The following is a 12,673-nucleotide window of genomic DNA, read 5'->3' on the forward strand; positions in this document are numbered from 1 at the left end:
TTCTGAGAATGCCTGCCCGAAGTTTGGGGTATAGAATGAGAAGCTGCGGTGAAAACGGAGGACGAGAAGAGGTGTAAAAGCTCATCGATGGAGGACGAAGAAGGAACCTCTTTAAAAACAGTCAGGTGTGAGTAAAGGTTCCAATTTGCCCGATTAAATTGCCAGCGTGGGGTGCGAAGAGGTGGCGTATATGAAGGGGAAGTAAGAATGATTGGGAAATGATCACTGTCATGTAAGTCCGGGAGAACAGACCAAGTAAAGTCTAATGCGGCGGAGGAAGAGCAAACTGAGAGATCGATGCAAGAGAGAGTATGAGTCCGAGGATCAAAATGGGTGTGAGTACCTGTATTTAAAACATGGAGGGGGTGGGTGGCAAGAAAAGCCTCTAACTGAATTCCACGGGAATCACAGTGAGACCCTCCCCAGAGGAAATGGTGGGCATTAAAATCACCAAGTAACAGAATCGGTGGCGGTAATGACGAAACAAGGAAGGCAAAATCCGGAATAGATAATGCCCGAGAAGGAGAGAGATATAAAGAACAGAGCGTATACCACCTATGTAAGTGGATACGGGCTGCTGTGTAATGCAGCGAAGTATGAATAAATAGCTGATGGTACGGAATATCAGTGCGGAGAAGAAGGGCACTTTCATTAAAGGTCCCATCAGGAAAAGGATCTGAAGAATACAATAAATTATAGCCTGAGATGTGAGAAATAACAGCAGAGTGTAATTTTGGTTCCTGTAAGCAAACACCAACAGGGGCAAACTGGGAGAGTAACATCTGAAGCTCACCCCGATTACCCCTGAGGCCGCGTATATTCCACTGTAAAAAGGCCATGATTGGCAATGATAAAGATACTTGAAATCCGCAGGTAAGGGTTCCTACGGACTAGAAGGGTTAGAAAAGTCCACATGCGGAGGCAGTGGAAAATGTTCAAGCAGCGAAGGAACGGTGCGCTGTGAAGAAAGGAGTTGCGCAGATGGAGCAGAGGAGAGAGAAAGAGCGGAAGGTGGATCAGTGTCCATTGATGGTTTGGTCTCTGCAATATATTCAGAGATTGCTTCAAGTGTTTCGGAATTCAGAGATGTCGTATGGGAGACAATATTGGGAATGGTAGGGGGAGGATGAGTAAAGATTGGAACTGTATTGGACTGTACCAAGGTAGGGGGGGGCGAAAGGGTGGAGGGAACTGGAGAAGCGTGGCAGGGGACAGAAGAGACAGGAACCTGGGAGGTGGCAGAAGAGGAAGGAACTTGGGAGGGAACAGGGGAGGAAGGTACATTACGAGGAGGAGGGTGAACCTCTGCACTTGTAACTGAGCCAGTGAGAGGGGAAGAACTAGGGACAGAGACAGGGAGGGTAAAATGAGGAGGTGGAAGATGGGTAGGAGGTGTTACCGGACCTTTTTTTGACTTTTGAGAAGTAGAGGGACGATTGGGAAGAGGTGTCGTACGAGGTCTCGTCGATACGGAGGCTTGTAAGAGAGAACTCGAAGAAGCGAGATTAGACTGAGGCGTTGAAGTAGGGACGTCTGAGCCGAGGACAGCAAAAGGATTAGATACAGGAGTGATTATGGGAGAGGTAACCACAGAGGTGGGTGTAGAAGATGGGATACCAGAAGTGGGGGGACGTTTTGAAACACGGGAATAAGAAACACGTGGGAGTCTCCCTTGGAGGCGGAGATGAGAAACTGCCATGGCATAAGGGAGACCTTCTGTCTCTTTGAGGTAACGGATTTCCCGCTCGTTTAAATAGACCTGACAGCGGCGAGAGTACGAAGGGTGAGCCTCATGACAGTTAAGGCAAGAGGGAGATCGATTGCAAGACGTATTAGAATGGTCATCGGCACCACAGACTGGGCATTCGGCGATAGATCTGCAATATTTCGCTGGATGGCCAAATCGCCAGCAATTTCTACACTGTTGTGGTGTAGGGATCACCTTTCGAACTTGTAACCGATGTCCTGCTATATAAACGGAGGATGGGAGTTCTCGGCTGTCAAAAGTTAAACGAGCCACATTGCTAGGGTATCGTCTCCGCCCACGGGCAGGAAGAACGTAAGTGTCTACCTTGAGGATTGGGAGATCTTGGAGTTCCAGCTGTTCTAGAATGTCGGTGCCACATGTCTGGAAATTTTGTTGAACTATGGTATGGGGCAGAATAACGGTACCACTACAAGAATTGAGGGAATGATGTTTTTCAAGGGTGACAGGAACAGTATCTATATGGGAAAGACGAGAGAGCTCACGAGCCTGGGTAGCATTCTGTACGGTAATGATGCGCGTACCGCTCTTAAGAGCATGAAAAGAAATATCTTTACCAACATGGCGTAGGAGTGCCTTGCCAATACTATGGTCAGAAAGATAGGCAGTAGAGGAAGTTGGTCGTAAAGTGAAGAATTTAGTCCACTGTTCAGTCTGAAACTGAGCGTGGAAAGGTAGTGAAGGACGTGTCGATCGTTTCTGAGAAGAACGAGAAGGTGAAGGTGGAGAAGTATCATCAGCAGGTAATTGTCGTTGACGTTTAGGCGTGGGACCAGAGTTGGTCCGACGTGGAACGGGTCGGCGATTTGAAAATTGCCGCACCGTAGAGGGAGAGGCCGGAAGCATAGTCAGAGGAGAGTGAAGGTCTGATAAATCGAAGGAGTCAGTCGAGGCCTCAGTACCTGAAGCGGGTGAGGAAACAGCACCGGCAATAGGTACAGAGGCATGAGGAATGTCTGAAGAGTGGTCCAAAGACGAGGCGGGGTCAGAACGGGGTGCGGTATCAAGAAGGGGCCCGGGGGTACCAGGTTCATGGACTAGGGCTGCCATGGTTAGGTTACTTCTTTCTTTTTGTTTTTAAGAAAAAAAAAAGAAAGAAGAAAAGAAAATAAAAATAAAAAAAAGAAAAAAAAGGGGGGGACCGGGGAGGGATAGTTCCTAGGAGGAATGAAAGGGCCAGAAATCTCCCTCCGCGCCCAAGAGGACTCGACACCGCTAGTAACGCAGATGCAGCATGGAACCCGTGCCATACCCTACCCTTCATGCCAGTAAACCAGCAATCTGGGATAGCAACCTCACATCTGCCGAGCTACCTCGGTGGACAAAAGAGAGGGCGGCCGGATATCCGCCACAAAGCATACCTCCTTCAGCCACCACCCCCGGAATCCGAAAGGTGGCTTCCAGAGATACACCCGTCGCCCAAAAGACACCCAAAGCTACTCCGGGTTACCGGAGAGGGATCGGGACATCCCTAGGCAATCCAGATTCCACGGCAAACTACGCCACCGCCAAGAAACCTCAACGGAATGGGATGGACCCCGGTGTCCTTTCCCCTACCTAGGAACTAGCGCGCCTGTGGGAGAAATCACGAAGGCTAAAAAGAGGAAGGGCAAAAGGGAGGGGTGAGGAGGAGGAGGAGGAAAGGAAAAAGGGGAGGATGGGGAGGATGGGATAGGGGAGGGGAGAATGGGGGGTAATTAGGTTCGGTCTGAGGAAGACCGACAGGGCTAATTCCTCAGACCAAGAGCCTCTTCACCACGCCAAGGAGCCCCCCTTGAAGAGGCCAGTTGTTCAAAAATGTCATTGCCACATGACTGGAAATTCTGTTGGACTATGGTATGGGGCAGAATGACAGTACCACTACAAGAATTGAGAGAAAGATGTTTTTCAATAGTGATAGGAGTAGTATCGATATTCGAAAGGAGAGAAAGATCATGAGCTTGGGTAGCATTCTGGACAGTGACGATGCGCGTACCGCTCTTGAGAGCGTGAAATGAAATATCTCTGCCAACATGACGCAGGAGCGCTTTGGCAATACTATGGTCAGAAAGGTAGGCAGAAGAAGAAGTTGGTCTTAAAGTAAAGAATTTAGTCCATTGTGTGGTCCGAAACTGAGCGTGGAGAGGGAGTGCTTGACGTGTCGGTCTTTTCCGAGTAGAATGGGAAGGTAACGAAGGAGCATCATCAGGAGATTGACGTTGGCGTTTAGGAGTAGGACCGGAGTTGGTCCGGCATGAAATGGGTGGGCGATTCGAAAATTGCCGTACCGTAGAGGGAGAAGCCGGAAGCATAGTCAAAGGAGAGCGGAGTTCAGACAAATCGAAGGAGTCAGTCGAAGCCCCGGTACCTGAAGCGGGTGAGGAAACAGCACCAGCAAGAGGTACAGGGGCATCAGGAGTGTCCGAAGAGTGGTCTAAACACAAGGCAGGGTCAGAATGGGGTGCGGTATCAAGAAGGGGCCCGGGGGTAGTGGTTTCATGGACTAGGGCTGCCATGGTTAGGTTACTCCTTTGCTTTTTGTTTTTAAGAAAAAAAAAGAAAGAAGAAAAGAAAATAAAAATAAAAAAAAGAATAAAAAAAGGGGGGAGCGGGGAGGAATAGTTCCCAGGAGGAATGAAAGGGCCGGAAATCTCCCTCCGCGCCCAAGAGGACCTCAACACCGCTAGTAGCGCAGATGCAGCATGGAACCCGTGCCATACCCTACCCTTCATGCCAGTAAACCAGCAATCCGGGATAGCAACCTCACATCTGCCGAGCTACCTCGGTGGACAAAAGAGAGGGCGGCCGGATATCCGCCACAAAGCATACCTCCTTCGGCCACCACCCCCGGAATCCGAAAGGTGGCTTCCAGAGATACACCCGTCGCCCAAAAGACACCCCAAGCTACTCCGGGATACCGGAGAGGGATCGGGACATCCCCAGGCAATCCAGATTCCACGGCAAACTACGCCACCGCCAAGAACCTCAACGGAATGGGATGGACCCCGGTGTCCTTTCCCCTACCTAGGAACTAGCGCGCCTGTGGGAGAAATCCCGAAGGCCAAAAAGAGGAAGGGCAAAAGAGAGGGGTGAGGAGGAGGAGGAGGAATGGAAAATGGGGAGGATGGGGAGGATGGGGAGGATGGGATAGGGGAGGGGAGAATGGGGGGTAATTAGGTTCGGTCTGAGGAAGAAGACCGACAGGGCTAATTCCTCAGACCAAGAGCCTCTTCACCACGCCAAGGAGCCCCCCTTGAAGAGGCCAGTTTCCTGTAAGGATCTTACAGAATCTTGGTAATGGAAGGACCCCAATGGAAATAAGTAGGACTCCAATAGGAATAAGTAAATTTGACTTTTTTGGGTTATCTTGGTTGGTAATTTACACTATGTATGATAGTTGTACTTATGTGTACCTGTACTTAAGTAAACTTGCTTATTTACTAATCAAGTTTGATTCGAGGAAGTGCGGGGTAGCTCCAGTTCCTTTGATCAAGTACCCTTCACCACTAAGCTACCCTCTATAAGGTTCCCTCACTTGTCTTTATACCCATCAAATGTTCATATGTGGTTTTGTTCAATATTGTCTCTATTCATCAATATTTTCTCTTTAAGATTGAGCTGCGACGCTCCAATTCGGTGTCATCACGTCAGCTGCCGATGATAGATGTGCGACCTATAGAGTTTTGGTCAGGTGTTAGGGGGGAGGGGGTGCAGCCTCGGCTACCAGGTCCTCCCAGGTCACCCATAGCTCAGAGGTCACCTCGCTGGACTTCCAAGGAGAATAAATATGAAGCTCTTATGAAGGTAATGATTCATCTAAATTACAAACTTTATTATTGTAATAAGATCACAGTAAACAGGTGATATCACAATATGCAAAACAACCACTGTAAAAAAATAGTGAAATTCCAAGCTCTTTCACGAGTTCTCACATTATCTGGGACCTGATAATGTGGTCCTTGATAATGTGACAAATAATGAAAGATTTTTTTTTTTAGATTTTGCCACCGAAGTGGCTAGTTTATTGTGCACCCCATATCCATCCTGTGGACGGTAGCGCAAGAGCATATGGACACACAAAAGGCCTAGGAACTAGGCCCCAAAAGGGTTAACAGGTGTACATTTGGATTTATATCTATAGTTCACTTATCTGTTACAAGCAAATTCAGGAAATTTGCTTAGTATATCTGGTATCTTATTTTCATTAATAAGATATCTTGACATGTCACATAGGTTATTATACTGTCTGTCTCTGTATTCCGCAATAAGTGGACAATTAAGCACATAGTGTTCAAGAGAGTGACCATATGTCTAACCACATAATTTGCATTTAGTTTGATCATCATCTGTGTGTCTCCCAAACTGCCAGAAGTACTTGTAACCAAGCCTAAGCCTGGTCACTACAATATCAGTCAGTACTTGTAACCAAGCCTAAGCCAGGCCACTACAACATCAGTCAGTACTTGTAACCAAGCCTAAGCCTGGTCACTACAATATCAATCAGTACTTGTAACCAAGCCTAAGCCTGACCACTACAACATCAGTCAGTACTTGTAACCAAGCCTAAGCCTGCCCACTACAACATCAGTCAGTACTTGTAACTAAGCCTAAGCCTGACCACTACAACATCAGTCAGTACTTGTAACCAAGCCTAAGCCTGGCCACTACAACATCAGTCAGTACAGGGGCCCGAGACTGTTCAACTGCCTCCCAGCATACATAAAGGGGATTACCAATAGACCCCTGGCTGTCTTCAAGCAGGCACTGGACAAGCACCTAAAGTCAGTGCCTGACCAGCCGGGCTGTGGCTTCTACGTTGGATTTCGTGCAGCCAACAGTAACAGCCTGGTTGATCAGGCTCTGATCTACCAGGCGGCCTGGTCACAGACTGGGCTGCGGGGGCATTGACCCCTGGAACTCTCTCCAAGTAAACTCCAGGTAAGCCTAAGCCAGGCCACTACAACATCAGTCAGTACTTGTAACCAAGCCTAAGCCTGGCCACTACAACATCAGTCAGTACTTGTAACCAAGCCTAGCCTGGCCACTACAACATCAGTCAGCCTGTTCATATTGCACGTTGCTCCATAAACATACTTATCTACGTTCATGTTAACATAGTGAGTTATAGATCTACTCAGGATTCTAACTGCATTCCTATAACATTCATGTTTATTATTTACTTCTCTCTTAATATTATTCCTAATGCTAAACACAAATCACTTGGAATTTCACTATTTTTTCACAGTGGTTGTTTTGCACACTATATTATATATTTAAAAAAAAAGGGTTAAACCCTCATGTCATACAATGCTGTATTGCTGTAGTTTTCAGTGAATATTACATCTGAGACATTCTATTAAATGTATTACAAATATGTTGAATATTCCACACAATTTGTTCAACCAAAAGTATATTAAAAACTATAAATATTCTTATTACACTTGTAAATCATAATTCAGCCTTAGAGAAATAGTTGTCTACTTGATTATTCTATTTGAAATGCCTAGATTTATGTTCTTATATATATATATATATATGTTCTTATATATAAATCCCCGAGGCCCGGTCTGTGACCGGCCCGGTTCGACCTCCAAAACCCTCTCCATGTATACTCCAGGTATTAAGCTTGGCTGAAATACTCTGCATAACTTTGGGCTTTCTACATGGTCTACAGTAGTGGTCCTCAACCTTCCTACATGAGTGGGCCATATTTAATGGTTAAATGTGTGATGAGAACTGCATGGTTTTGTTGACACTGGGCAGTGAGGAACCTACATAAGCGAATTAATAATTTCATATGAAGGCCTCATCCATTTCCTAGAAGGGCCACATGCAGCCTGTGGGCCACAGGTTGGGGACCCTTGCAGTCTAAACTGTCACCCATTTCTACATAAACAATATATCACATTGAAAACAAGTATAAACTCTGCCCAAAATACTCATGCATACTAGAGGCTTTCTTTGTGTTTAACAATATTTTATTATATATAAATTACACATTATATGCTATACAAAGAAGTAAAAACTCTAATTTTTTATTTTAATTTTTTTAAAACTTGACACTGTACATACTTTGCTTGCTAGTGGCTTTCTTTCATGTCTACCAGTTTTTAATGTAAACTAAACTATTGTACCACATCAATGAAAAGAAATTTTTAATTTGAACACTTCAGTAACACCTAGGTACATGATGCCTATTTGAAAGTGAAAAAAACGCTTACGTTATACAAATAACCCGCACATAGAAGAGAGGAGCTTATGACGACGTTTTGGTCCGACTTGGACCATTTACAAAGTCACACTTTTTGTTATTTATGAACACTTATGTCTATAATATGTTGTGGAAGTACTTTTTGCATCTCTTGATGGCTGTTTTACAGAGTATCTGTATATTCACATTACAGTTCAGTGGAGACTAGAAAGTCACAGTACCGTGACTGGAACAATATGCAAATTACCTACACATAGAAGAATGAAGCTATGACAACATTTCAGTCCAAGTTAGACCATTAACTAGTCACAAAGAAGCATGAAGGGAAGAGCACCAGTATATACGTACAAATGGAATTCTAGTGAAATAGTTATGATTTTAGTAGACAAACATTGGAATTGGCCAAAAATTGGGCTCAAAGTGGGCAAAATTGCTAGCCACGGTGGTGTTATTCCCACTTCAGCCTCCCTGACAGTAGCCACGGTGGTGTTATTCCCACTTCAGCCTCCCTGACAGTAGCCACGGTGGTGTGATTCCCACTTCAGCCTCCCTGTATATAAGAGGAGAGCTGGGCTCCAGCCCCTTCTTGTATATACACTGGCTTCCTTCCCTTTTGCACTTCTGTGACTAGGTAATGGACCAAGTTGGGTTGAAACACCGTCATAAGTTCCATTCTTCTACGTATGTTTTTTTTTGTGTACGGTTCAGTGGAATCAAATTTTCATTTCTTACTCTTCAATTAATCTCAGCCACAAATACAACTGTCTTATATTAGTCATCAACATTAACAAGAAATCCCACAAAGTTTAATACATTTTCCTGTTCAATTATGGTAGAGAAACCAGGGACCTGATTTGTGTGTTATATTAAGCCTTAAAATACTCACAATATATGTGCATGAAATTTAGGAATTGTGAACTGCTGAAGTTATCTATGTTAGGTTGAGCATGCTGAACCTTGTATCTATTATGTGGGTGTTAGGTGAAGGAATGCAGAGGTACATAACACTGTTAACTAAGCCAGTTACAGTAGTAATGAATACACTACTGTATTATTATTATCCCTGTAGTTTTACAAGAAATGCTAAATTTAACAGTAGTAATTAATTTCGTACAAAAATACTTATTATATTCACTTACAGAAATAAGATATTGGAGTAATAATAATTGTTATTTATACAAGTACAAGATACAACTTATACAGATCATAGCTGACATCAGTGACATACTGTATAGAAAGCCCCTGGTTATGCAGGGGTAAATTTTGTCCCCAGGATGTGACCCACACCAGTTGGCTAACACCCAGGTACCTACTTACTGCTAGGTGAATATGGACAGCATGTGTGAGGTGACTAACACTCAGGTACCTATTAACTGTTAGATAAACAGGGACAGTAGGTGTCTGAAGGAAACATGTCCTAATGGTTCCAGCCCATACCAGGAATCAAACCATGGACCTCAGTGTGTGAGCTGAGTGCACTACCAACCCAGCTACTGGACATTATACAGTACAATACAGTACAACTTTATTTTCTGCAGTATACAAAATATAGTTTATATATGATAAAATATTTTTAAGCACAAAATGAAAGCCACTAACACGTGTACCTGGAGTATCCCTGAGTATACCTGGAGTATCCCTGGAGTATACCTGGAGTATCCCTGGAGTATACCTGGAGTATCCCTGGAGAGGGTTTCAGGGATCAGTGCCCCCTATGACCAGGCATGTGGTGCATATGATGACATATAAGGGATTATCATTAAATAATTTTGTTAGATCCGCCCCCACCTATATGCCTCGACCTCATCATCGCTGGAAGAAGGTCCTGATGAAGACATATATGGCAGGATACACTTCTCCCTCCACTATGATGCCACTGAGTCAGTTTTACTGGTGAAGGTAGGTTTAAAATAATTCATTTTTGAACTGTAGTGTAGGTAGGCCTCTGGCAAGACAGTGATGGAGTGAATGATGGTGAAAGTGTTTTTTTTCTTTTTTAGGTTATCCTGCCTCTTTGGGAAATGGCTGGTGTATTATAACAATAATAATAATAATTATTATTATTTTTGTTAGTATTTTTATTACCTGGAACCCCTGAATCAGTAAGGCCCGAAGATAATCTGGGAGGTGGGAGCCAATCAGGTTTGATCTTAGGAAAGGAAGAGTAGCTCCAGTTCCCTGAGTCAAGAGCCCTGTATGAAAATACCCGGTAATGATAAATAGACAAGAAGAATATAACTGTATAGCCGAGCATTAATATTGCTGCTCAAGACTGCTGGAAAGGCATGATGAACCGATATGGTTTTGATTTGTAATCATTAAGATATATTGGTAAAGTGTAGCACGATTGTTCACTATTGTTCTTTCTGTAGGTGCTGGAGGCTGTTGATCTTCCTCGACCTGCTTGCAAAGATCGCAGTGATATGGCGCACTCAAACCCCTATGTCAAGGTAAGGCTGAAATGAATTATTCCATTTATGCACTGAGACTTCCACTGTATTATGGTAATGTTACTATTTTATAGAAGTATTATTATAATCTAAGTGTTATACCCTTAGGGTTTAGTGCCCCAAAATATGTAATAAAAAAATAATATGTAGTAATAATGATAATTGAACAAACGAGCACAATACTGTGATTGGAATAGTACACAAATAACCCGTACATAGGAGAAAGCAACATGGCTCGCATATCCATCACAGCCTGGTAGATCTGGCACTTGGCAGAGACAATAATTGAGTTTTCCCTTGAAGACTTCTACACCTGTTCCTGCAGAATTTCTAATACCTACGGGTACCATCTTCAGTAGTCAAGACCCATGGACATTGATACAATGTTTTTATATTGTGGCCCATTTGCTTTTCATCGAGTTTATTGTACAGGGTATATTTCCTCCCATATCAAAGTGGGAAGTCTGAATGTGTGTGGATGTTGTGCAAATGATAAGAAAGAGATGACTGTGGATGTTATGAATGAGAAGAAGCTGGATGTCCTGGCTTTAAGTGAAACAAAGCTGAAGGGGGTGGGAGAGTTTCAGTGGAGAGGAATAAATGGGATTAGGTCAGGGGTTTCAAATAGAGTTAGAGCTAAAGAAGGAGTAGCAGTAATGTTGAAGGATAAGTTATGGCAGGAAAAGAGGGACTATAAATGTATTAATTCAAGGATTATGTGGAGTAAAATAAAGGTTGGATGTGAAAAGTGGGTTATAGTAAGTGTATATGCACTTGGAGAAGAGAGAAGTGTAGAGGAGAGAGAGAGATTTTGGGAAATGTTGAATGAATACATGGGGAGTTTTGAACCAAGTGTGAGAGTAATGGTGGTTGGGGATTTCAATGCTAAAGTGGGCAAAAATGTTGTGGAGGGAGTAGTAGGTAAATTTGGGGTGCCAGGGGTAAATGAAAATGGGGAGCCTTTAATTGAGCTATGTGTAGAAAGAGGTTTGGTAATTAATACATATTTTATGAAGAAGAGGAAAAATATATATACAAGGTATGATATAGCACGTAATGAAAGTAGTTTGTTAGATTATGTATTGGTGGATAAAAGGTTGATGGGTAGGCTCCAGGATGTACATGTTTATAGAGGGGCAACTGCTATATCAGATCATTATTTAGTTGTAGCTACAGTTAGAGTAAGAGGTAGATGGGAAAAGAGGAAAATGGCAACAACAAGCAAGAGGGAGGTGAAAGTGTATAAACTAAGGGAGGAGGAAGTTCGGGTGAGATATAAGCAACTATTGGCAGAAAGGTGGGCTGGTGCAAGTATGAGTAGTGGGGGGGGGGGGGTTTGAAGAGGGTTGGAATAGTTTTAAAAATGCAGTATTAGAATGTGGGGCAGAAGTTTGTAGTTATAGGAGGGTGAGTGCAGGTGGAAAGAGGAGTAATTGGTGAAATGATGAAGTAAAGGGTGTGATAAAAGGGAAAAAGTTAGCTTATGAGAGGTTTTTACAAAGCAGATGAAAGAATTAGAGGTAAGACAGAATGTAGGATTGCGGATGAGCAAGGAGGTTTCAGAGTGGGTAGGGGATGTGTAGATCAAGTGTTTACATTGAAGCATATATGTGAACAGTATTTAGATAAAGGTAGGGAAGTTTTTATTGCATTTATGGATTTAGAAAAGGCATATGATAGAGTGGATAGAGGAGCAATGTGGCAGATGTTGCATGTATATGGAATAGGTGGTAAGTTATTAAATGCTGTAAAGAGTTTTTATGAGGATAGTGAGGCTCAGGTTAGGGTGTGTAGAAGAGAGGGAGAATACTTCCCGGTAAAAGTAGGTCTTAGACAGGGATGTGTAATGTCACCATGGTTGTTTAATATATTTATAGATGGGGTTGTAAAAGAAGTAAATGCTAGGGTGTTTGGGAGAGGGGTGGGATTAAATTATGGGGAATCAAATTCAGAATGGGAATTGACACAGTTGCTTTTTGCTGATGATACTGTGCTTATGGGAGATTCTAAAGAAAAATTGCGAAGGTTAGTGGATGAGTTTGGGAGTGTGTGTAAAGGTAGAAAGTTGAAAGTGAACATAGAAAAGAATAAGGTGATGAGGGTATCAAATGATTTAGATAAAGAAAAATTGGATATCAAATTGGGGAGGAGTATGGAAGAAGTGAATGTTTTCAGATACTTGGGAGTTGACATGTCAGTGGATTGATTTATGAAGGATGAGGATAATCATAGAATTGATGAGGAAAAAAAGGTGAGTGGTGCGTTGAG

General features: G+C 43.3%; 1 protein-coding gene across 1 annotated transcript in view; it reads left to right on the forward strand.

Moving 5' to 3' along the window:
- The window catches only part of LOC128691782 (synaptotagmin-17-like), a 52,434-nt gene that overhangs the window by 20,990 nt on the left and 18,771 nt on the right, over positions 1 to 12,673 (forward strand). The window contains exons 4-6 of the mRNA XM_070100869.1: positions 5,357 to 5,548; positions 9,732 to 9,854; positions 10,328 to 10,405. Of these exons, the coding sequence (XP_069956970.1) occupies positions 5,357 to 5,548; positions 9,732 to 9,854; positions 10,328 to 10,405 (393 nt within the window). The remainder of the gene's footprint in view (positions 1 to 5,356; positions 5,549 to 9,731; positions 9,855 to 10,327; positions 10,406 to 12,673) is intronic.

The sequence above is a fragment of the Cherax quadricarinatus genome, chromosome 75, assembly GCF_038502225.1.
Source record: "Cherax quadricarinatus isolate ZL_2023a chromosome 75, ASM3850222v1, whole genome shotgun sequence".
NCBI lineage: Eukaryota > Metazoa > Arthropoda > Malacostraca > Decapoda > Parastacidae > Cherax > Cherax quadricarinatus.